We start from the raw sequence: 26,797 nt of genomic DNA on the forward strand, positions 1-26,797 counted from the left end.
TACTACTCTGGAGGAGGACAGGCTAGAAATGGTGTAGGAATTGTGGTGAGAGAGTGGCTTCAGAAGGCAGTGAGGGATATCATCAGAATTAATGACAGACTCATGGCAATCAGACTCCAGTATAATGATAGGGCAGTATTCATAATCTCAGCCTATGCCCCACAGCAGGGTTGTGATAGTGAGGAAATGAGTGCATTCAGACAGCAGTTGCAGGAACTTATAGGTTCATAAATTAGTACTAGGCTAAGTGCCCTTGTGGACCATTTTAAGCCTTGCCAATTACCCCATGTGAGAAATAAACCGTGCATCTTGTGTCTGCAAGATAAATACCTTAAACATTATGCCATCTCTCCCCTTATAATATCATCCACAATGTGTCTCATGAGCAGTAACTATTCTTGACATCCCTTCCCTTTTTGTACTATATGTACTTTCTTCTATAATATTCCTCATCCTTCCTTCCATTCTCTGCTGTATTATTCTCATAAAAATTATAATCTGTTATTTAGTATGATGAGTCTTTGTTTTATTATTTTAGTTACTTACTTTTGTTTACCAGGAGTGTCCAGTGGGCCGGAATGAGCCTGTTTTCAGTGGAGGCCTGGGGAGAAAAGCTCCAATAGACATGTCAGTACAACAATCAGTTAATTACAAATTGAATTAACAGAGCTACAATTAGCTACAACAAAGCTAAAAACAGTTACGAATGAGATGAAGAAGTTTAGCAGTCAGAAGTGATCATAATGTTACATAAACATCAAATGAGCAGAAGTGAGCAATAACTGTATACAATGCAATTGGTAGTGTGCAGTAAATAGAAATGTCTAGCAAAGTCATGGGCAGTGGATAAAGGGGAAAAGAAAGATGAAGAAATAAATAGATGGAGCTGAGTGTTACAGATTTAAAATGGTTAAGGATGTGTGCGAGAGATAATATTGTGAGATGGATCAGGTTAGATGGGGTCTGGAGCAAGAGCATTGCCAATGGGTAGATAGGTGGAGGTGAGGAGCCTTTTTGAAGGAGTTAGCATCCTTAGCCGATCTGAGTGGTGATGGAAGTGAATTCCAGAGTTTGGCAATGCAGAATGAGTAGAGTGTTTGACCAGCAGGGAGGGTGGATTTTTGGACAAGCAGTAAGGTCTCATTTTCAGATCTAAGGGGTCTGTTTGAGTGGTATTGAGTTACAGTGGAGGAAAGGGATAGACAGTCGAGAGGCTTATAGATTATTTTGTGATCTATAGTGAGTTGTTGGTAGATGAGGTATTATGGTAGTTTGAGCCATTTGAGTGTGTGAAGTGAACAACAGTGGTGGGAGGAATATGTGGCATTGGTTGCAAATTTGGCAATTTTATTGTAGCAGGTTTCCATTTTGGCTTTGAACCTTCTCTGACCACTGCTAGATAAAGCAGGACAACATGAATTGGTGTTGATAATGGGAGACTTGAATGCACATATCGGGACAGACAGAACAGGATATGAGGACTGCCTGGGTCCACATGGGTGGGGCAACAGGAATAAACAAGGAGAAACTATTCTAGACTTCTGTCTGGCAAATGGCTTGATAGTAGCCAGCACATGGTTCTAAAAGAGTGAGTGTCAAAAGATCACATACAAGAATAGCCATCATACAACTAAAGTAGACTTCCTCCTAGTAAGGAAAATGAGGTCTATATTACCACATCAAAACTTCAGTTCTCCGAATACCAAAACGTCGACACTAAAACAGCGAATGGCCACTTCCACAAATTTTTTCACAGGGAAATAATTTGCTTGGCCAACCAACAGCAAAACAAATTTTCAAACCTTAATCAAGTGGGGGGCTTTGCCCGCCACAATCCCCTAACTAAATATACCAACTCCGAGATCGCTCTACATTGGAGAAAAGGGCAAATTCCCGATAACGGCCAAGCAAATTTTTTCCCTGTGAAAAAATTCATGGAAGTGGCTGTTCATACTTTCATATTTCGCTGTTTACGTGTCGTTTTGGTGTTTGAAAAACTGAAGTTTTGATGTGGTAATATAGTCCCAGGAAAACGCACTGAGGTAGAATCCATGACTGCAAAGTCATTACCAGTGAAACAGTTGGCCTACAGCATAAACCACTAATTGCCACCATCAGCTGCAAGCAGTGGTCAGAGAAAGTTCAAAGTTCAGCAGAGACCAGGGTGAAGACCTATAAGTTGACTGTTGAGAAAGTACAGCAGTTCAAGGAATTACTCAGGGCTCTAACACCCCAAGAAGAGGAGGAAAATAGGTAGAGTTGAACATGAATGGCAGCACCTAAAAACAGCATGTGTGAGGAGTACAGAAAAGATATGTGGCCGAGGCAGGTATGGAAATAAGGTACATAAGGAAAGCTAGTGGTGGAATGCAGAAGTCCAAGAAGTCATCAAAAGAAGGGAGGAGTGCAGCAAGAACTGGGAGATAGAAAAGACTGACCAGGCTAGGAAGGACTACTGGCTGGCTAATAAAGAAACTAGGAAAGAAGTTGCAATAGCAAAGAATAAGGCATCGGAGGCACTCTACCAACTTCTGAAAGTGACTTAGTAAATGGCACAAAGAAACTATATCGGGTTGCAAGGCAAAGACAGAAACATAAAGAAGATAGAAACCCTTCATAAGGGATGCTAGCTACAACCTGCTCACCAGTCCACAGGACATCAAGGGCAGATGGAAGGAGTGTTTCCAGCAGCTTGTGAATGAAGAAAACCACACAGAAGCTGTACTGCCCCAGAAACAGCCTATGATGAGGGAAGAAGGAGGAGCCCACCCTAGAAGAAGTAAGAACAGCACTAAGGAAAATGAAGTCAGTGAAAGCAGCAGGCTCAGATGAGGTCACAGCAGATAAGATAAAGATGCTGGGTGAGATAGGGGAGAAATGCCTCCTAAGGGTACTAATAGTGTGTAGTGAGAGGCGTATCCCAAATGACTGGAGAATATGCATACTCATGCCAGTGTACAAGATCAAAGGGGGTATCCGCAACTGTGGGCGGTACATAAGCATCAAACTCCTATCACATTGCATGAAAGTCCTGGAGGGGGTGATTGATAAATGGATATGCAGAATAGTAGAATGTAAGGTGGGAGATGAGCAGTTCGGATTCAGATCAGGATGCAGCACAATTGACCTGATGTTTGCAGTGAGACAGATACTTGAGAAGAAGCTAGAGATGAGGAGAGAATTCAACTGGGCATTCCTAGACTTGGAGACAGCATATGACAAGGTCCCAAGAAAAGCTGATCTTGGCAATACTGCACTGGTTTGAAGTTCCAGAAACATTAGTACAGGCTGTGTACAAGGAGCTAATGACTCAAATATGAACAATGTTCGGCCTCATAGAGGAGTTCCCGGTGGGCATGGGTGTACACCAGAGTTCAGTTCTGAGCCCACTGCTGTTCATACTGGTGATGGACTACATTAGCAAACAGTTTGGAGGGGACCGATCGACAAAGTTGCTGTATGCAGACGATGTGGCATTACAGGCAGACTCCGCTAGAACTTCAGCAAAGGATAGGAGACTGGAATGCAAAACCTGAAGGCACATGGGATGATACTAAGCACAGATAAGACAGTGGTAATGGTAGCAAATTGGGGAAATCAGAAGAAGCTGAGAATAGAGATAGAAGGGAAGATAGTAGAACAGGTAAATGGCTTTGAGTATCTAGAAGGTGTGGCTGACGAGAAGGGAAGTCTGAATGAAGAGGTAAAGGCTAAAATCAAAAGGGCTACAGCCAACTGGCGTAGTGTGTCAGGTGTAGTCTGTCAGAAGATAGAAGAATGCCAAAGAAGCTGGAAACATAAGGTGTGTAAGACAGTGGTGTGACCAGTACTACTGTATGGTAGAGAAACTTGGGCAGTAAAGGCAGTACAGTTGAAGAAGTTAGAGGTGATGGAAATGAAGTGCCTGAGAAGGGTGGTAGGATGCACACTGTGAGGCAGACAAAGAAATGAGGGCGTAAGAGCAACAGCCAAAGTAGCTCCAGGTGCAGAAAAGATCAAAGAGAACAGATTATGGTGGTTTGGACATGTGCAGAAAAGCAGAGGACAATCTGGTGAGGAAGATTTCAGATAGACAGGAAGAAGGTAAGAGGGATCGAGGACGTCCAGCAAAGAGATGGCTGGATTGTGTGAAAGAAGATCTGCGACAGTCAGGCATGAGTGTTGAAGAAGGCAGGAGTGTGGCACTGAACTGAGAGAGTTGGTGATAGTTAACATGATAACCCAACCCCATGTAGAAAAAGAATGGGAAAAAGCGGGCTGATGCTGTACAAATACGTTCATAATGGGGAAAAACCTTCCACATTACCTTTAAACTTTTTTTATTCACTTTTTATGAGAAACAAGTACTTTCAGTCTAGGAAAAAGTATTTTACTTGTCTGTCTCATGACTTTTATCTACTTTTAAATGCGAGCACACTTTTACTTTTGTTGATAAAAGTTGTTTAAAACTACTTTTTTCTGCGGAGAAACCGTGTTAATTTTACTTTTTGGTGCCAGAGAATGTGTTTAAAGTGTTTTTACTGTGATTTTATGATTAAAAGTTGCATATTTTAAGACTGTCCTATTTTACCAACTATTGCTGTTAAGCTTCTTTGAGGAAACAAACACCATTTACAAACTGTTGGACCTCTGTTGGATCTTCTTCCAGCACAAAACGAAAAAGATTGCTAAACAGCCTTTGCCACCATAGCATGCCCTCCTGTGAAAAAGATACAGAAAAACTAAACATTTAGCTTCTCCTTTGTCAATTGCTCAGAACAGGATTAATTTATTAGGATTGGCTTAGGGTTTTATGCTGGCTCTTGAGCCTTTTCTTGTACATGGTTTCTGGTAAAGAAAAAAGGATTCCTCTTTCCTTGAAGAGGTTCAAGAAGTGCAGTCTGTAGGGAAATGTGAAGGGACAGGTGCAGTGTTTTCTCCTCAGGTGTTTGACTCAGGTTCTGAGCAGAATGTGGTATCTGAAAGCCCCTGTGAGGGATAAGGATTCTCTTTCTGAGACTTTTTCCAGAATGAACCATTGTTTTTCAGTGGAAAAATACTGAGGTTTCTCAGGTATTTAGAAAAAAATTACGATTTGTTACAACTGCAATTTCCAAAGTCCATCAGCCATCCCCCATTGCAGTCAGCAGTGGCAGATGCGTTTTGTCACAGCCTCTGATTTCCCTGACAACTGTCCTGCTGATCTTATGAAAGAACATAAAAGTATACAACATATCTCAGTCTTTTCCTGTTTTTACACAGTAATCCCAGGCCTGACCCAGCAGCTATAGCTTTAGTCCAGCTGCTGACATTTTTTTTAAATCTCCTGCTAAGGATGGTAAAGCTTTTGATAAGTTTAGGGGAAAAAAGTGTAGGCTTCTGCAAGTTTGATTTTTAGAATTCTCAGCTGTCAGACTGATGTGTTAAAATGTTTATCTTAGTTGTAAAACTATGAGGAATGTTTAGGGTTCAGGTTCCCCTTGTGAGGAAAAACATTTATGTAGTTTAATTTAGTTTCTTATTTCTCAAGTCATTACTCATTGTTTGAAATGTGTTTATATTGCTATAGATACTACTTTCAGGGGTGCTACCTCTGGTTCTTTTTTAAGGAGGTTTGCTTGGCTGCATTCTCAGAACCTCCCAGAAGACACAAAAAATGAAATTTTGAATTCTCCCTTGGATATTGATTTAGATGTTGGACCCCACCGCTGCAGAGATTATCAAAATTGTAATGAGAAGGGAAAGCTAATTTATAGAGTCTCTTAGATTTTACAACACTCCTTCTGTAAATTCTCCAGCTGGTAAGCAAAAAGCAAAGACGGAGGTTCCAAAAAGAAAGCAGGAACCTCCCTAGAACAAAGGACTGTTAACTAAGGCAGAATGACTGTATAAGGGACCTTGCCCACCCCAACCCCACCCCACTCTAGCATTTACTTAGCCAGTTCAGAAAGTCTGAATCTACATTTCTGTCTTTGGCAGCAGATTGTTTTTGACAAATGGGTCCTGAATCAGATCCATCTAGGATACAAATGCTCGTGGGAGGAAATTATTCCTTTCTGAGGGATTCCTCCTTATCCACTAGATCATATAATTTTCTTTCCTCCTGTCCTACATCATATGCTGTCTCAGGGGCTAGTAGAAGTTGTTCTTCCTCCCCATTTGGGGAAGAATTTTACTATTGAATGTTTTTGATACCAAAGAAAGAAAATTCCTGGAGACCAGTTATAGAGCTTTCCTTCCCGAATCATTTTGTGATGGTTCCCAAGTTCAAAATGCTTTCACTTCTCAACCTGTTCCCCCTTCTTCCCTATTTGAGTTTTCTAGTAAGCAACTTTTTAATCCTAAGGTTATTATCATATTTCTGTTCATCCAGATTTCAGTCATTGCAAGATTTTGTGTGTTTGGATCCCATTCTCAATTTCCTGCCTTACCATTTGGGCTCTTTAAATCATGAGTATAACTCCCAGGTTTTGATGTTCTGAGAATTAAAAAAATCATGGCATTGAATTTGGCATTGAAGGGCAAATAACCAGTTCACTACAAGATATATTGCTGCTGATATTTATTTATAATATTGTTACCTTGCATTTTTGAGTGTTCTGTGCCTATAATTATACACACACACACACACACACACACACACACACACACACACACACACACACACCATGATGACCGGAAATTGCATTTAAAAATCATGAGTATATTTTCCAGATTTCATCTCATAAAAATGGAATTTCATAAAAAACCTGTGTCCATGACAGTACTCCAGTAAGGTGGTACATAAACAAGCAAGAGGGTACTAGGTCTTACCCCTGTGCAGACTAGCCATGCTAGTATGGGATGTAGCTTAACAGCACAGTCCGATATTCTGTCAGCGCAAAGTTGTTTGGTAGACAAGCTGAGAAGAACCAAGGCATGCCCTCACTAATTGAAACTGATTTAGAGAGTCTTGCAAGAATTGAGCCATCTGTGGGAGTTACTCAGTGAGACCTTTTTTTCTGTGCTCCGTTCCTCCTTCCTCTGTCTCTCTCTCCTGTTTGTGTTGCACCTTTCACATCTGTATGGCATCTTTTGTCTCCAGCTTCTTTTGGTTTCTAGAGAAATAGCTTCCAGGTCCTCTAGTCCCAGGTCGTATCTTTTCTTGTCCATCCAGCACACTTTCTGCTGGTCATCCTCTCAGCTTCTAATAGCCTGACATTCCTTCACTTGTATGGCCTCGAGCACTGCACACAGTACTTGATGTGTCCTGATCAGGGCCCAGTGATGTTTAGAGCTTTAGTTCAAGAGTCTGTCCCCTGATGATACACCTCAGCATTATGTTCCCTGCTAACATTGCCATTTCACTGTCATCCTGGTGATTCAATACAAGGATTATCAGTACCTTCCGGTCATTTTCCTGCTCTGTTTGCCATCAGTTCTGCTCCCCCAGCTGATGCTTCCAACCAACTACAGTGCTTTGCATATGTCTGCAGTAAACTTCACATGCCACTATTCTGCATAGTTTGCCTCTCCAGACTCTTCCTTTCATCCTGCACTGCTGCAGTTGTCCTCGTGTTGATGAAGAGGTTGATCTTGTTGGTAAAACAAATGTGCTGAAGATTACTTGACCTAGGACTACTTGATAACCCATTGTCATCTTATCCTTATTTCTGACATTTGTCTATCACTTTGTCATAGGTTGGTAGGTACTGGGCTATCTGCCCGAAGGCATATATTAGCCCAGCCACGTTGTGTGGTATTCACTGCCCCTTTAGTAGTTCCCTAGATCCCTGTACTAGCAGCTAGTACCCTTGGCCCCTATCTAGAAGTGCTGTTGGTGTGATCCCCGGTGTGAACTTTCTGTTACCCATCCACTCATCAAGGTTCCTCTTGAAGAGTGATAGTGAGGGGCTCTGTCTTATGTAGATCGGGACCCTGTTCCATAGTAAGGGAAGTCTCTGCGAAGGGAATCTATCCCTCCAGCATGTTCTATTCATTGTTGTGTTGAGGTTTATATCCCTAGAGCGTGTAGCTCGAGTAAATTTGGTTTTACTAAGATGGAGCATGTTCAACAATTCTGGGTTGGACATGGCTCTGTACGTTAGACAGAGATCGCCTCTGAGAAAGCGGTATGCAACAGAGAACAGACTTAGATTTTTCAATCGTGCTGCATAGGGCAACTTTTTGAGGCCAGTAATCCTCTTGGTTAGGTACCTCTGTGGTCTCTCCAGCTGCTGGAGATGTCTAGCCAGGTACATTCCAATTGGTGCATTGTACTCAATAATGGGTCTGATGAGGGAAGAGTAGAGCGGCACCATTACATCCTTAGATCTTGATGCAAACCCTTTCGTGATCAGATGGGTCACACAGAAGGATTTTCTAACCACTTTGGCAACATGGTTATCAAAGGAAAGCTGGCTATCTACTTGGGTCCCTAGATTCCTTATTCCTTCTTCAGATTTCAGGGGGTTACCTCCTATGTTGTAGTTTGCGGGTACTCTGTTTTTTCCAAAGGGGATTACTATGCATTTTTTTGCATTTAGCTTGAGACCATGGCTTTGACACCACGCATGTTGTTCATCCATGCAGCTGTCCATTTCCAGTCTTGGGTCCTATCAATTTTTCTATCAGTTATCTTTGTGGAACTGAGTTGTAACCATTGGTGAAGTGCAGGTGGGCTGTATGTACTGGCACTCCCCATTTCAAGGTCGCATCTATCTCAGACATAAAACTGAACCAGGTTTGTCTTAACTGATGATTCTGGCCACTAACCCCTTTTGGTAGCTGTCTTAGATTGTTGTCCTTTACCAGGTTTCCCTCCAGATTTCCTTCATACTTTTCCCTGCCATTGTTGTTAGACTAATTGGTATGTAGTTGATTGTTTTTGTTTTCCTTGTCTCACCTCGTTTATTTACAATCCACCACACTTGTCTTCCATCATTTGGCACTTTTGTACTGGCTACTGATCTGATTAAGATCTCCATCAGGGGATTGGATAGGACACAACAACATGTTCATCAAATTGATCACACCTGCAGGTGCCTTAGCCTATATGGGTTATATCCTGCTAAGGGTGTAAGAGATGGACAGCTTCCAAAGCTTCAAGGACATCTTACTGCCTAGATTATAGAATCCTAAATTCTTTTAGGCATTTATTTTCTGAGGATGTGCAGCAGGGATTAAAGGAGGCAAGAAAACCTGCTAGTAAAAAAAATATATATTAGTAAATGGAAATAACTTACTAGTTGATGCCATGCAAGAACCAGGAGAATTTCAGAGATAGCACTTCTCTGTTTCTACATTGTTTGTGAGTTACTTTTCTCTTGTCTCTGTTATTCCTCTATCAAGGTTTATTTCAACATGTCTGCCCATGGAAGCCCCCTCTTTCAATGCAGTCTCATATGACAATGTTTTTGAAAGTGGTGTTGCATGCATCATATCCAGGTGGCTCCTACTTGGTATCTTAATTTTATCTGGGAAGTCTGTGAAGAAGTAACTATGGCTCCATTTGAACCAGCTGTAAAACAGTGTTACTGATAGCTCTGGCTTCTGCATGAAGAGTATCTGAGCTGCACTTCTTACGGTGGTTCAGTCTTGTGTATTTTTCACAAAGATGGGGTTTCCTTAACAGCTAATACTTCATTTATACCTAAAGTGGTGCCAGAGTTTACTTTGAGCCAAGCTATCAATCTCTCTCTTTTATTTCCAGAACCTAAAATGAGGTAGAAAGCATACTCTGTACTTTAGTTGTCCTCATACAGATCTGGTATTAACTTGACAGAGCTATTTTTTTTCAGGAACTCAAATCAGTTGCTCATTTCTTGTTAAGGTAAGAAGAAAAGGCAGTCTGTGTCAAGGCAAACTATCTCCAAATGGTTGTCTCATGTTATTACCTTTTGTTATACCTGTCACGACAAGGCAGTTCCAAGCAGAGTCAATGCTCATTTTACCAGGGTTTTGACTTCTCAGTTGATTTTTTTGAAAGGGTTGGGTTCTAGAAGTATTCTAGAAACCCAAACTTTATCCTCTCCATGTACCTTTACAGAGCACTCCAACTAAGATTCCTTCTCCAGGATTAAGATAGGTTTTGCCAGGAAAATTGTACAGGACCTCCTGGGCTCTCATCCGTCCTCCTCCCACATTGTCTAATCTATGGTAGCGTTCCCATATAGGGAAGACTACTGCAGCAGTGATTAGTCTGATGAGCATAGTATAGCTGTATAAGAAAACTTACCATAACAGTAGATGTTTTTGACTGATTACTGCTGCAAAACCACTGCCTACCTCCATTTGTCTTATTTTTTGTGTGTTTTTTTGCCAGGATGAGGACTTCTCATTTTATTTTCCTGGCATTGACCTTTTCAGGGCTGTAACCTTCCTCTTTCAGTTGGCATGGAAGCTGCGAAGGGTTTTGTGCCCTAACTCTTTTTCGTCAGCTCAGCTCAAGCTAATTAAAGGTTTGGGCTTGCGGAAGGTGCCCTTGAAGATTTGGAAGTTGTCTGGGTGTGTTTTATCCTTAAGAGAGGAAAGTCCATGTAGCTAAGGCTACTACAGCAGTGATCATTCAACCATCCACTGTTACTTTATGTTTACTTACACAACTGTACTTTTCTGAGGTGTATGGTACTTCATCCATATAGTCATAGTTTGGTCTTCCTAAGAGAACCACTTCCCTCTCTACCTCTTTCTTCTCTTTCATGGTGTCTTTTTATTCTTCATCTCCCTTCCAGCCTACCACCCTTCCCCTTGCTTTTGTATGTGAAGACTTGAAGCAAAGTGTTCATTCAGTTTGACTGTCTTATCCGAGTCTTTTTTGTTGTTTTTTTTTTTTTTTTTATCTCTTTCTTATCTTTGCTCAACCATGCTGGATCTGTCCCTTCTTTCTGCAGTATACCTAAAAAAATTGCTCCCCTTCCTGATCCTTTATACTAATTCCTTTTAAGCTTGTGCTTTACTGCCCTCACCAACCTTCATTACCTTTCTACTAGTCTCCTTGTATTCTGCCTTCTTCACTTCCACTCCTTCCCTTGTACATGTATATTTTGTCCTTTGTGGTAGCTTCATATACACGTGCAGCTATATTGACAATCTGTTTCTAACTTTTCCTGAAACCCTTGATCCAATGTCCTTTTTCATCTGATTCAACAGGTGGGACTCTTGTCTGGTCTTGGCACTTCTGAACATGTGGATTCAGGATCTTACACCTCCCCTACCCATAGTCCCTCTTTTCCTCTCTCTGAATTTCCCAGATCTCTTTTGCAAGGGCTCTGATCTTCATTTTTGAGATCTCTGCCAGTTGCTTTTCCCTTTTTCTGTACCTTTTAGCGTAGGATATCCTTCCCTACTCGGCTAATTGTCTTTTCTGCCTTTAGTGTTTAAGCCCTTTCAGGCTCATATTTTCAGTTGTTGTTTTAAAAACGTCTTTGTTATTCTGTTTCTCTTTAGTTTGCTTTTAGAGTGGGTTCTTGCCCTTTTTCACTCAGCAAAGATGTCTGATAAAAGTTTTAAAAATGCTGCAAGTGTGGCCATAAAATCCACCCCCTCCCAAGGTTCCCTGTGTGTTTATTGTCTGGGGGTGGCAGACTTGGACTTTAACTGTGAAGCATGTGCTTCCTTTGGGCATAAGGCCTTGCAAAGTCACAAGGGCAAGGTAATATTGAAAGGTTTACTCCCTCAGCGGGGATTTGCTTACCCTTCTGTTCCTTCATCTTCAGTGGCTTGACAAAATTCCTTCATCTGATTCATAAGGAGAAGTGCCAGGGAAGTAAGATTCCTGAAAAGCCTATTGAAAGTCTTGGAATGGTCCCCCAGCCTGATAGTTCTTCAGGGTTTGGCACCAAAGATGTTAAAGCCATCAGATCCCAAGACAGGTGAAATCCAATTGCCTTCAGTAACATTGCTTTTTTGTTCAGACCCTATCAGTCCAAGGCTACATTCTCCACTGTTACAGAATTGAAGACCTTCAAGAGCATGCTCTTTAGCATTTTTGTCAAAATCCACCCAAACTTTAAGGTGTCGATCGGATGATGTGGAGATTTCTTTGTAAGCAGATTCAGCTGGAGATCATCTCAGTGTCGTCTTTTTGTTCCAAGAAAAAGTTCAGAACCACTCCTCTCAGTAGCTCTTTGTTAATCCACTTTTGGATCTGCATTCCCTGGATCTGAGCATACCTGGAGCTTCTACATCAGCATGGATAGGCCTTCCCTCTATGATTTCAACTTTACCCCACTCCTTTTTGACTCTAACTTTGTCGGATGGTGAAGGGAATTGGAGCCGAAACATTGGAGTTGGGGTGCCAGGAAGATGGTTCATCTTCCCGCTCCTCTGCATTGAGAGGGACATTTAGCTTCCCAAAGTCTCGAGGAAGTGCTTGCTTTGAGGTCCCAGTCTGATGCAGATCTGATGTCTGACACTCCCCAACCCCTAATCCATAGAAAGCAGATTTGCAAAAAAATGCATATAGATTAATTTACTGTATTTTTCAGCAAGGATACAGATTTGGGTAAAGAGAAAGGTTCTCCTAGATCCCCCTTTGGAGCATCACTTTTGGTGACATACTCAAATTTATGAAACAGAAGGGGGGTTGTTCCACTGATGTACCTTCACTGGAAGAATTTATATTCTAGGAAGGTTTCAGAGCAGGCTCTTGTACCACCTGGGTGGTCCGTCATTGATTTGGAAACTCAGAGATCCTGGAATGAGCCTGACTCAGTGGAGCCCATAGCAAAGTAACCTGATAAGATTTTAGCAGCTGCTAAAGACACGGCACACTAGAGTAAAGGTCCTCACTAGATGTACTGGTTGTAGCAGCTGTCAAAAGAACTCTCCAAAGAGAGTATGTCTGTTCATCCCCCTGATCGTGAATTTAGGGCACTAGACAGATTTGCAAAATGGGGGTATGCATCAGCAACTTTTTCTGTAAGAGAGATGAACTGCCTGGCTCATATCATACATTTTCAGAGAGAATTGACTAAGGAGCTTACCAGTTCTGTCTTTGGTATTTTACCAGTGGATATTCAAAAAATGTGGATTTCCAGTTCTGTTTTCAACATCTCCATGCATCTGCTCACAAATGCAGCTGATGGAGTAGCCAGAGCAGCAGGCAGTGGCGTATCTGTGTGCTGCCATGCCTGGATGCGATTGTGTGAATTTGCGGAAGGCTTCAAGACTTCTTTCCTTACTGTCTCTTTTGATGGCTCCATTCTCTTTGAACCAAAGGATAAAGGCATGCTAACCAGAAGCAAGAAAAACAGTAAGACGCCATCTGCTTTAGGAATCTGCTTCTCATCTCCTCAAAGCACCTTTTCCAGGAATCAACAAGGAAGTAAGAAGATGTGGTTCAAAAAGTCTTAGGGTCTTGGCCATGGTGCTTTTTCAGAAAAACCCTCACGTGGTTGGGGGGGGGTTCAGTAGACATCACCCTAAGGGTGGAGATGGTCCACAGAACACTCTGGAGACAGTCAGGGTATGCTTATCCCTGCACCTTCAAACCTAGCAGGCCATTACTTCAGACACATGGGTGCTAAGGATAATCATCAGAGAATCTACAGTTTCTGTAAACCAAGAAAAATAGTTCCCCTAGTGCCACCCTACCAGATGGCATTTGCCACAGCAGAAGTAAAAAAGCAGTTGACTAAAAGAGCCATCTAACAGGTCCTACCAGACCAGATAGGCTCTGGAGTCTACTGCAGGTTCCTTTTAGTTCTAAAAAAAAAGACATGGGACCTAAGGTTCAGTCTGGACTTCAGTCACTTAAATCATTTTGTGAAACAGACAAAATTCTGGATGGTCACAGTTCAGCTCATTCTACCACTACTCAGAAGGGATGACTGGATGTCCTTACTAGACCTCCAAGATGCTTATTGTCACATAAAGATAAACAGGCAGTCCAGAAGGTTCCTTAATTTCAGACTGGGAGCCAGTTGTTATCCATTCAGAGCTCTGCCCTTTGGTTCCACCACAGCCCCCTTGGTGCTTACCATATGCATGGCTGTAGTCACAGCTCATCTTAGGCTGTAAGGATTCCAGGTCTTTTCATTCTTGGACAATTGGCTCTTTACTACTCCAACAAAGTATCTACTTATTTAAAGGAGGGACTGTTTATTCTAGTTACTTCACAATGTTAAAGCCTTTCCAATTCAGTCAGTGGAATTCATGGGATGTAGTCTGGACACAAGATCACAAATAGCTGCCCTTCCACTCTCCAGGATTCTTTCTGTGTGAAAAGTTGCTAGGCAGGTGTTATTACTCTTCTTCCCCAGCAAGATTGATCCTAAGGCTTTTAGGGCTTATGGCCTCCGCAATCATTCTGGTTCCTGTCTCTCATTTTCATATGAGAGTCCTTCAGTGGACTTTCCCAGTTAAGTGGTCACAGTCCTTTGAAAACACACATTGTGATGACTGCATCCTGCCGGAGTCGTGTCAACTGGTGGCTGAATGCCCCAGAAGTACACAAAGGTCGCCCATTCTCCTTTCCCCTTTTTACAGCTGTGGTCTCTACATACGCTTCCCATTGGGGGGACGTTACAAATGGAAGACTGTTCAAGGTACTTGGACTCCATTAGAGACCATTCTTCGCATCAGTGTCCTTGAAATGAGAGCAGTCCTATTAGCATTGCAGACAAACACTTCAGGACTCTCTGGCAGAAGGTGCGATCTCCATCCAGACAGATAATATGCCAGTGGTCTAGTACATTAACAAACAAGGGAGAACCAGTTCCTGTTCTCTGTGTTGGAAGACCATGAGGGTGTGGCAGTGGGCTATGTCTTCCCATTGCTTTTATGTAGCAGTGCACATCCTGGGGATCCCCAGTGTGGTAGCAGACAAAGTAATCAGAAACATTCTCCTGCCTCATGAGTGGTCCCTCAATCAGTCAATGACTAGCAAAATTCTCTGCCAGTGAGGCTAACCTTGCTGCAACCTGTTTGCATCTCACCTCAACAAAATGTGCATCAGTTACTTTGCCCTCATTCCTCCTCAGGGTCCGTCACAGAGGGACACTCTGGTCTATACTTGGCCCCAGGGTCTCCTGTATGCCTTTCACCCATTCCCCTTAATAATAAATTTATTCAGAAAGCATGAGGTCAAGGCAAAAGTAATATTCAATGCTGCTTATTGACCCTGACAGGATTAGCTCCTATTTTTCCATCCTCATCTTTTATATGCACAGTGGGCACTAGCCCACAGGCCAGACCTCATATCTCACCCATCTGGTTATCCTCTTCCAGACCCAGACACCATAAATCTGACTGCTTGGTTGCTCCAGTTTTATTGATGCCAGAGATGTCAGGTTTTCAAAAAGAGTAGTTTACATTCTAACAGCTGCTCAAAAATCTAGCATCAGGAAGGTTTACCAAAGCAAATGGAAATGGTTTTCATTCTGGGCTACAGAAAAGGAATTGGATAGTTTCTCTGCTCTGTTGCCTTCAATTTTGGATTTTTTTCAGAATTATTGCATAAAGCTTCCAGTTTCTCCACCATAAAAGTCCAATTAACGATTTCTAATTTTCATATTAGCCATAATAAAACACCAGTATCCTCTTTGAAAGTTTCTAAAGCCTTCCTCAAGGTGACTTATCTTCTCAGACCTCTTATCAAAGACCCTGTTCAACCTTGGAACATTACAGTGATGATATAAGCTGTTATTCCATCCCCTTTTGTACTAGCAGCTTCAGTAGAGCTTAAGTACTTAACATGGAAAACAATCTTTTTGTTGATGGACACTTCAGTTTAAAGAATCTCAGAATTAGAGGCTTTTTCTTGCAAATCACCTTATCTGATTTTTCATTAGGATAGAGTCTTCCTAAAACTGAATCATTCCTTTAAACCTAAGGTGGCAACCAAAGCTAACATTGGTCAGTCAATAAATCTTCAGTTTTCTTCCCAAAATTCTTGAACAAAAGAGAGCACATATTGCATTTACTTGATATTCACAGACAACTCACATTTTATCTTAACAGAGCAAAGGATTTCAGAAAATCAGATCAGGTATTTGTTGCCTTTTCCAAAGTCAAGTTAGGATACTGTATTTCTAAGGTTGCTCTTTCTAGGTGGCTGTCACACTGCATTCTTTTTGTTTATGAAAAGATGGGTTTACCATTATCTAAAAAAAAAAAACAGTTCATTCAACAAAGTCAGTAGCAACCTCTAGATTTTTTCAACCAATCTGTCCATTGATGAAATATGTACTGCTGTAACATGGTCAACTGTTCACACCTTTGCATGTCATCATAAACTGAATGTACAGTCCAGATCATGCTCCTTTTCCTTTGGGTATGCTGTGCTCAGGAATATACTTCCTTGATGCCACCCAGGAAACTGATAGCTGAGGAATCTGTCCCATCTGTTGGGTCAGACATAACTTTTGTATCAGATGATGTCTTTTTTATGTACTTGCCGTAACGATAGAGCCATGTTGTCCTATTTTCATCTGGTTCAAAATCCCACCCTCCTTCCCCCTTCCAAATTGTCACCTATGGTACAGCGAAGAATGGGTGCTACACTAAGGAGTCTTGCAAGCTTCAACCTCAGTTAGTTATCTTTTTCATGTGTAAACCATATTTTTTGGTATAGGTATCAGTAGTGTTGTCACATAGTTAATGGACAAGCTCGATCTGTGGATTTCAGGGAGGGAAAGAGAGGGATTATGGGTAGAGGAAGAGTCAGAGCCCTGGAACCGTGCACCCAGAAGTGCTAAGACCAGATCCAAGTCAGATCTGAGACCCGTCTGTTGAACAAACGAAAATAGGACAACCCAGATCTATCATTATGGTGAGTATATAACTTTTGATGTTGTGTAGTCCAATCTCACCTTCATTTTTACGCATGGGTTCGGAGCCGATCCTCGGCTCCAACTCAGCCGATTTATAAGGTTGAATACTTCTGGTTGGCTCGTGGCTAAGCAGGTATCCCATAGTGCACCAGTACAAATCCCTGATCTCGTTTGCCACATCGACGGGTTCGGTTGTGTTTCTCTTGGCTCTGGCTAAGTAATAACTTTTTTTCTTGCTTACATTGATTAAAGTCTTGTTCAAAGTTATAATTAGAGCAGTACAATTCTTGTTGCATTAGTATTTGTTAGTGTAGGTTTACTAATTCTTAGGTAATTAGCTCCTTTGCACCCCTTGGTGTAAGCGTTGGCCTTGGGCCTGTTAATGTGCTTTGTGGTATCCTGTGTACCAGTTTTATACTTATTGTTAGTGTGGATAGCTTGATAACGCTAGCGTTTTTTCCAGTCTATAGGTTTGTAGAGCAGTTTGGTTTTTGGCGGTTATCCGCTGGTGTTGATTCTTTACGGAGGTGGAGTTCGTTGTTCAAAACTCCAGTTTCTGGTTCCTCTGTTAATCCTTAGCAGATTAAGGGTTTTCTGTGTGAAAGGGTTTTCTGTACGTGTGAATTTTCGCTGGCCTGTTTAAGTTAGAAGACCTAGCTGTCCCTTTCCTTTCTGGACTAGGCCGTTTTAGTTAGAGGACCTAGTCCTCATGGTGTTTCTTCCTCCTTCAGGGCTAGGCCCGTTTAAGTTAGAGGACCTAGTCCTCCCTTTTACTTCTCTTCCCTCCTTTCATCTGTGTGTTATGTCTAAAGAGGTTAAGGAGCACAAGCCTTTGGGCTTCAAGAAATGCATAAGTGCTCCCAAAAAATGTCATTGACGGATGGTCATGGTCTGTGCGTCTATTGCTTAGGGGCCATCCATTTGCAAGAGACTTGCTTGTTTTGTCATGCCTTTTCCCCTAGATTGTTACAGGAGAGAAGGAACAAGCTAATTCTAAAGGGTCTTTTAAAGCCTTCCTTTGAGGAAGCCTTGTCTAGCTCTTCCTCTTCTTCCAAGTCCACTAAATATGCTAAGTCCAAGTCTTCAAAAAGACCTTCTCCGGCACCGGCTGGTGTCTCGGAGCCACCTCCTAAAGTGGCAAAATAGGCCTCATCGGCTCCACTGCCTTCGGAACTGACTGAGAGCAGCATTGTGGTGACAGGGTCTGATCCTAGTTTGTCAGAGCCGACCACTGAATTTGTGGAACCTGCTATTCCTCCAAGATTAAGATCCCAGACTATGTCCTCCAGGTCTTTCAGGAGCCTTTCAGAAGAAGATGTGGAGAGGGTGGTCCTGAGACTGCTGAATTTGTCTGCTCTATCTAAAATTGTTGTCTGCTCCGATGCCTATGGAACCCGTTATACCCTCGATTGTTATTCCTCCTCCCAGCCACGCTGGTTTGTCAGAGTCAGAGGGCTTGGTGCCATTGTTGGAACCCACAGCTCCAGCTCCACTTGCGGTTGCTTCAGAGCCGAGTTCTGCTCCGACACTTTTGGTGTCATCCGCTGTATCCAGGGGCCGAAGCTCTCCGGTCGGCGCTGACAAGGAAGGTTGGAATCTGTCATCTTCGATTCAGAGTCTCCCTCTCGGCGCTTCAGCTAGGGTGAGTTCGGACCCTGCATCCATCTCAGAGCCGATAGCTCTGGCGCCGATGGCATCCTCTGTCTTTTCGGAGTGGGAGAGGTCCTCTGAGCCGGAGAGGTCGGCATTCGAGATGATGAGGAGCGTGCAGTCCAAGTCACCAGTTGCCACCAAGGGTACCAGCACTCTCCCCCTTAGAGCACCCACTTCGGTCTCAGCCCCTTCTCTCTCCGGAGGCAGCAGAGACCCTCAGCCTCAGGAGCCACCAGCTAGTGGCCCCCACTCTTCCTTGACCTCCCCAGAATGCCCTTCTGAGGAGCCCCCCAGGAAGAAGACATGCAAGAGGAAGCATGTTGACTCCCAGGATGAGTCTTTGACATCTGACACTGACCTCGAGGAGTCAGAAGGGTCCCCCAAGTCGTCCTCTGATGATGTCTCCTTCATGGACATCCTGGAGATCTTTAAGCAGAAGTGCGGCTGGCCCACTGTTGACCCTTCTGTTGAGGAGTCTGTGTACCTGAATGCTTTCAGGTCTCAACCTTCTGCCTGTTGGGTGTCTCCACCTTTTGACGAACTGATGGATTTAGTTAGTCGAAAGGTGTGGGATACTCACGATGCCATGAAGCCAGCCCCTAGGGAGACCCAATAAGTTTCTTTCTGCCCCTCCAGATAAAGAATGTCCAAAGGTGCCTCCAGATAAAGAATGTCCAAAGGTGTTCCCATAGATGCCATGGTGGTGGCGGCGGCCACTAAGAAAGAGCTTGCTGAGACTTCTGTCCATCCGCCGAATAAGGAGTCTCGACAGATGGACAGGTTTGGGAAGCATGTCTTCAGTTCAGCGGCTTTTACTCTTCGATTCGTTGAACTATCTCACTCACTTCACGGGATTGCAGAGGGATCTCCTCAAGGAGTTAGGAGATTCTATACAGGGTACATGTACTGAGGGAGCCCCCTGACAAGATTTCTGCTCAGTTGTCCACCTTAAATTCTATAAACTCCTCCATGCGGCTTATTTCTTATGCGGCTGATGGAGCGAGTAGAGCAGCCGGTTCAGGAGTTGCCATAAGGCGTCACTCCTGGATGCGCTTGTGTAATTTTGCGGAACCGTTCAAGTCCACTTTCACCAATGCCCTATTTGATGGTTCCTCATTGTTTGGATCTAAGGTGAAGGACACACTCACTCGGTGTGAGCAAGAAGGAAAAACGCTCTCTGTCGTGGGAGTACGTTTTGCTGTTCCCTCTAGACCATACCCTAAAGGTCAAAGGGGCGGTAAAATGTGGTTCAAGAAGTCCCAGAGGTTCTTCCCGGACACACAGGGTGAACCCTCCTTCAGAGGCAGAGGAGGAGGAGGAAATGGGAGAAGTTGCCCTAGAGGCAGGGGCAGTCTGCAATACCAACAAGGTCGTTATTCCTTTCGGGAATGGCCTTATCAGCGTTCCTGATAAGGGGCCTGACTGCATTTCTCTGGGGCTGGTCGGGAGTCACATTTCTTTGTATGCAGAAGCGTGGCTAAGTATAACCCAAGACAAGTGGGTACAAAGAGTTGTTACCAGAGGCTATATCATACCCTTTTCCTTTCCACTGTTTGTTCCCAAGAAGATCCCAGATGTACCACGCAATCCCAGGGATCAGGCAACTGTGGAGATCAACAAGTTGCGCTTAAAAAGTGTCATCCAATCCATCCCAGCAGACCAGATAGGATCCGGAACTTACTCCAGGTTCTTTTTAGTCCCAAAACAAACAAGAGACTGGAGGCCAATGTTGGACCTCAGCAGATTAAACAAATCTGTGAGGAAGGACAAGTTTCGGATGGTAATACTGCAGTCGATACTCCCTTTGTTAGGGAAAGACTATTGGATGTGTTCAGTAGATTTCCAGGATGCCTAGTACCATATAAAAATGGACAAGGCGTCCGGGAGCCATCTACACTTCTGGCTGGGAGCCAGTCAATATCAGTTTTGTGCTCTGCCCTTTGGTCTCACCACAGCCCCCAGGGTGTTCACCAAATGCATGGCAGTAGTGACAGCTCACCTGAGACGTCAAGGATTCCAGTTGTTTCTGTACTTGGACGACTGGCTCCTGACTGCCCCCACCAGGCATTTACTTCTCCAAAACAGGGACACCACTATTCAACATTGTGCTCAATTAGGGATCCCCATAAATTGGGAAAAGTCTACATTATTGCCCTCTCAATCTGAATTTTATAGGTGCAGAGGTAGACACAGTGAACATGACAGCTCGTCTTCCTGCCAAAAGGGCACAAAATTTAATCTTTCAGATTCAACATTTTCTCCCGTTGCGGAAGGTGAAAGCAAAGTGGGTTCTTCAGCTCCTCGGGACTGTAGCATCCACCATCCTGTTAGTGCCATTAGCTAGGTTGCACATGAGAGCTCTCCAGTGGCTTCTGTTTTCCCAATGGTCCTTCCAGTGACTTCCGTTGAATCACCTTATTCTGTTGACGGAATCTTGCAAGGAGGACCTCCTTCGGTGGATAGCACCCAGCCAGTTGACAGGCGCCCCCTTTGTTCCTGCCCAACCCGTTGCTACTGTGACCATGGATGCCTCCCAGTCTGGGTGGGAGGCATTATCTTGGTAGGACTGTCCAAGTCACATGGCAAGAACACGAGGCTCACCTGCATATCAATAATTTGGAGATAAGGGCGGTGCTCCTGGCGTTGCAAGCACTTCAAGACCTTCTTCCTCTAGGGACTATTGCGATACAGTCAGACAACATGTCTGTAGTTTGGTATATCAACAAACAGGGTGGTACCAGATATTACCCACTCTGTCGAGAGGCCATTCCAGTTTGGGAATGGGTGATTTCTTCCCAGCGCTTTCTGGTTACAATGCATATTCCAGGGATGACCAACGTGATGACTGACAAGCTCAGCCGGGTCCTACTGCCTCATGAGTGGTCTCTGAAACATGAAACAGAACAGATTTTCCGCAAATGGGGACAGCCTTGCTGCGACCTTTTTGCCAGTCCAGTCAATGCCAAATGCAGCAGCTATTTTTCCCTCATTCCCCCACTGGTGGAAACATCCAGAGACGGTATATCTCACGATTGGCCCCTGGGTCTTCTGTATGCTTTTCCTCCATTTCCTCTCATTTCCAAAGTGATTCAGAAAGCCAGACGACTGGGATGCAAGATAATCCTCATTGCTCCTTACTGGCCTCGTCAGGTTTGGTTCCCCTTCCTCGAGCCTCTTCGCCTGGACGATCCTTGGATTTTGGACCCAACTCCAGATCTGTTGACTCACATGTCAGGTTCGCTACATCTCTCAATCCATACCCTTAAATTGACAGCGTGGCTGCTCCAGTTCCATCCCTAGTCAGGCTTCACGATGCGTCTTCCTCTGTCTCACATATCCTTATGTCCTCCCATAAACCTTCAACTAGGAGACTATATGGCAGTAAATGGAAAAGATTTTCTATTTGGGCAGAGAAAATGAATGTAGATCCCTACACTGCTTCTCTCCCTGTGATTTTGTAATTTCTCTCCGAGCTTTTTCAGCAACGATCTGCCACTGCCACTGTCAAGAGTTCAATTTGTGGCTATTTCTCATTTCCATTTAGGATTTCCAGATACCAATTTAATGTCTCGTAAGCTATGCAAGACCTTTTTGAAAGGAGCCACTCTGTTGAGGCCACCACTCCAAGAACCTGTGGCTTCTTAGGATTTAAATTTTGTGTTGTCCAAACTGACATCTTCCCCGTTTGAACCTTCTCACTCATCTTCATTGAAATTTTTGTCTTGGAAGACTTTGTTTTTGGTGGCTAGCACATCAGCTAGATGGGTATCTGAGTTACAAGCCTTATCTGTTAAGCCATCTTATTTGACCTTTCATAAAGACAGGGTCTCACTGCGTACTAACCCCTCCTTTGTCCCCACCCCACCTTAAATCAATCCACAGAACTCGCAGTTTTCTTCCCTAATCACTGTAATGCAGCTGAATATTGGTTTCATCAGCTAGACATTCATAGACAACTACGTTTTTATTTGCATCGGACCAAGGAGTTTAGGAAATCAGATCAACTATTCATTTCCTTTTCTGAATCCAGATTGGACTTACCAGTTTCTAAAGTGACACTATCTAATTGGATTTCCAGTTGCATAGCCTTTGTCTACAGTTCGGAGGGCAGGCCTTTACCCTTCAAGATCAAGGCTCATTCTACCAGGTCTCTGTCTACCTCTGCAGCCTTTCAAGCCAGGTCCCACTTGATAATATTTGTGCAGCAGCTACGTGGGCTACCCCTCACACTTTTATTACACATTACAAATTGGATTTAGCTTCCAGGGGTAAGCATCCTTTGGCTCCATGGTGCTCCGGAGTATTTTCCAGTGAGCCACCCAAGAGTAAGGTGCTAGGGACATTGTCCCACACGTAAAAATGAAGGTGAGGTTGGACTACACAACATAAAGAAGTTAAGTACTCACCATAACGTTCCATCTTGGTAGTCCATCTCACCCTTCATTTTTACCAACTTGCACCCATTCTGGAAACATCTGGAGATATTAATATTTTGGTTATCTTTGGTTGGAGACCCTTTAGTATTGGTTTGTCTGTTATGGTTATTTCTTTTAGTGGGCCGCAAACAAGATCTGGGGTTTGTACTGGTGCACTATGGGATACCTGCTTAGCCACGAGCCAACCAGAAGTTAAGTCTTCGAGCTTATAAATCGGCCGAGTCGAGAGAACCCATACATAAAAATGAAGGGTGAGATGGACTACCAACATGGAATGTTATGGTGAGTACATAACTCCTTTTTTTTATACCACTAAATAGTCCCATCTGCTGACCTAATACTATGGCTTGTTTGCTTCCAGTCATTTGACCCTCTTTCCCAGCACAGCCTAATCCATTCTCCTAAAATCTTATATCGTGTTTATATTTTTCCCTTCCCACTACTCCAAAATTCATGGGGGCATGAGCACTGTTTGTTAAGCATGTCATCTTTGGGCTTCCTTAACTTTTTCATTTCGTAGTTTGGGCAGAGTGGTACCATATACCTTCTTAGTCTCTCAACTTACAAGTAATTTTAACTTGTATCAGGCACCATTACGGTTTGGGCTTGGGTTTTCCAATGTTCTTGGTGTATATTCCTTCTGTCTCTGTACTACATAACTTTATGGAGGACAAGATTGTGGCCCAACATTAGCTGGTCCTACAGTTCTTTAAAGGAATGCTGCATCTTTGTTCTCTTTTGAAAAGCTTCTCCTGTCCATGGAACTTGAACTTCGTGATTAACACGCTTGCCTGCCCTTCATTTAATCCTACTATTTTACGAGTGGTGAGGTTTTTTTTGGAAGACTTTCATTTTGTTGGCCATCACTTCTACACCTAGGATCTCTGAACTTCAGTCTGTTCACAAAGGCACAGGTGCCCTTAGAACAAACACAGTCTTCCTTATAAAGATACTTTCTGGGTTATCTCCGGACTAGCCCATTCATGTCTCATTTTTCTATCTCTGGAAAGAAAGAGCCTTCCACATTCTGGATGTCCACAGTCATCAGTTTAGGTGCATCACGAAGCAGAGTACAACTTCTGCATCTGGGGAAAGAAATCATTGTACTTGCTAAGCAGATACTCTGCAAGTGGATTGCCCGCTGTGTTATATTTTCCCACAGGTGACTGTCTACTTATTGGCGAGTGTTGCAGTCATATTTTATTGCACTAAAGGAGTGATGGCCTCTGTTGCATACTTCAGAAATATTTTTGTAGATGTTAGTGCTACTGCTGCAATGATCTTTGGTACATACCTTTAACGTAGAATTCTTTTTTCAACTGTTTCTTGGGTAATTAAGTACTGCAGGTCTCATCCTTTTGAGTTTTGTCTTGTATGATCCTCTAGCTTTCTGCCTTAGTAGATTTACTCTTTGGGATTCTGATCTATTGGAAGGATCCTCTCTGGGTTTGGTGTAACAAATGCATGCTGATCTCTGAATAGGATCATTAGTGACGGGGCAGATGTATACCCTCCCTCCACTCTTCTAAATATGGGTGTCTCCTTCAGCAAACCACTGCTTTTGAAATTCCCTTTACGTCCGTTATGCACTTATGTATTGATTGGTACCTCTGTAAGCTGCAAGTCTAAATTGTTTTTCATTTCACAGGAAAGTGCTTGCTATTGAGTCTGGATGATCTGACTGGCATATGGAAAGAAGACACTTGTGTGTTTGGTGTGTGAGGCTACAGTGTACTTCAGTGTGGACTTGAATATGTTGAGGTCTTTTTCTTCTTTTTAGTACCATATTTGTACACATGCAATCAAAGACTAGAATGCACACTTAGGACGATTTTATTAATGTGTGCAATCTGATAGGCTGATGGCATTGGAAATGTATTCTGTTAGTGCAACAAAAATATTTCTTGTAGAATTTTTGTGTCTTGTAGTTACATTTTTAGCTAATTCAAGCAATACGCGATATTATTTATACCTGTTTAAAGCACTATTATGGTTGATAACTGCATAAATCTTTCCTGTGTCTGGTGAGTTAGTGTATTGCATAATGGAGTTAAGTACAGAGTTGTATTTTTTTGAATTCAGTGGTACATGGGTGTCTGTCAATAGTTATGCGGTACCAAATGGAGCAGACCAAAGTATTTATGTTTCTAGTCTGTTATATCAAGTTAAGTTCCTATTATTTCGTCCTTTGAACATCAGATACATTCCAGTAACATTGATTGTTTTTCTTGACAGTGCATTTGGTCGTGAAATGCTGAAAAGGAATATTGGTGTCGTCGTAGTAGGATTTCCTGCTACTCCAATCATTGAATCCCGAGCCAGGATTTGTATTTCAGCAGCTCACACCAGAGAAATGTTGGATTCTGTAAGTTTTAAACCTTTGTAGCTCTGGCACACACTGTTTATGATGCTGTGTTAGTCAAATTCTCAGTTTTAAACCCACTAGGTGCAACTGCATCTTTTTCAGGGTTGACCCAGAAGTTGTTTAAAGTCCATAGAAGACATTTGGAGACTGCGGGAACTCAAAACATATGGCTGCAGGATGAAGCTGAATGTTAATCCTCTGTGCTAAACTGCCAGTAGCTGTTTAGTGTTTCATTGTGTTAAAAAATTATGCTGCGTAATAAATAAATTGAAAGTGATGGAGATTGGTGTGTGTGTCAGTTTGGGAAAACTCCAATGAGAATTGATAATTTTATAATATTCAGATGTTGTATAGGACAATATGAAAAACTGTTGTAGTAACATCAGACAGCAGTGCTGATTTTGTGACGCTGATTGATGAAGCCCTGATTACAGCCATGTGACTTTTGATTGACTGGAAAATTGGGTACTAGAGGAGCCATCTGAGAGGGGTAGGAAGAGAGTGGATGGTGCCAGCTCACTGTTAGGGAGTGGAAGCTGGCTTAATCTACCTTAAAGGCATAGTGTCACAGTTTATAGCATAAGGGGTGGAATGGGTGTTATGGGCTACCAAGTTGTGTTATACCTAGAATGTGTACATGCGTGGAATTAGGAATGCATTACTGGGTCTGTATTGCAAGCTTCACATCTGCAATATGTGTGAACCAAAATTCCAGAAGCTCTCTGGATGACAGACTGTCCTCTGCCCATTAGGTAAACAGTCATGGGACAGCAAAATGAAAGAGCTAATTGTTTGCTGGTTAAGAGGAGGAGGATGATCATCTGGATCTGAAAGAAGAGAGAAAAAGAAATCTAGTGGTTCTGTTATGTTTTTGTTCAGGGTTTAACGTCATTCACCTGACTTCTGGTGGGGATGTTTCAGTTGAAGTTCCCACAGTATGGCTTCCTAGGATTGTTATAGGATCATAGGAGGTTACTAGGCTATTGGCCCTGGGGCCCTTACAAGCCTAGCCAAGACTTTATCCCCAAAAATGAAGCCTCAGTCAGTATCTGTCACCCCTGTCAATGTGGGACAAAGGTGAAACCCCTAGGACACATTTGTGGTTTCCCATCCACTCATCAAGGTTGCGCTTGAACAGGGTCAGCGAGATATTCTGTTTGACATGTATGGAAAGTCTATTCCAGAGATGGGGGCAGCTTGTGAGAGAAAAACATGTCTGTCCAGCAGGTTTTGTTGATGTCACATATTAGATTTAGGCCTATCATGCGGGTAGTGCGCAAGGAGTTGGACTTACGAATATGGAGCATTTCTAGTTGGGTAGGGTTCGATATTGCCTTGTAGGCAAGACACAGATCACCTCTGAGCAATCTGTATGATACCGAGTAGAGTGATAGTGATTTGAGCCTGTCCACATAGGACAGGTGTTGGAGGCCATGGATTCTGTTTGCGAGGTTTTTCTGTGGCCTTTCCAGTTGTTGTGGGTGTTTGGAGAGGTAAATACCAAATGTGGTGTTACACTTAATTATGGGTGTAATGAGGGAGGGGTACAGAGAGGTAATAACCTCCTTTTTCTGGATGCAATCCCTTTACTGATGAGATGAATCAAGTAA

General features: G+C 43.0%; 1 protein-coding gene across 1 annotated transcript in view; it reads left to right on the forward strand.

The window, feature by feature from the left end:
- Positions 1 to 26,797, forward strand: part of LOC122804274 (serine palmitoyltransferase 2-like) — a 410,002-nt gene that overhangs the window by 306,188 nt on the left and 77,017 nt on the right. Inside the window, exon 3 of the mRNA XM_044074052.1 lies at positions 25,058 to 25,187. Coding sequence (XP_043929987.1) covers positions 25,058 to 25,187 — 130 coding nt within the window. The remainder of the gene's footprint in view (positions 1 to 25,057; positions 25,188 to 26,797) is intronic.

This window comes from Protopterus annectens, chromosome 6.part0 (assembly GCF_019279795.1).
Source record: "Protopterus annectens isolate FY-2018-M chromosome 6.part0, PAN1.0, whole genome shotgun sequence".
Lineage (NCBI taxonomy): Eukaryota > Metazoa > Chordata > Ceratodontiformes > Protopteridae > Protopterus > Protopterus annectens.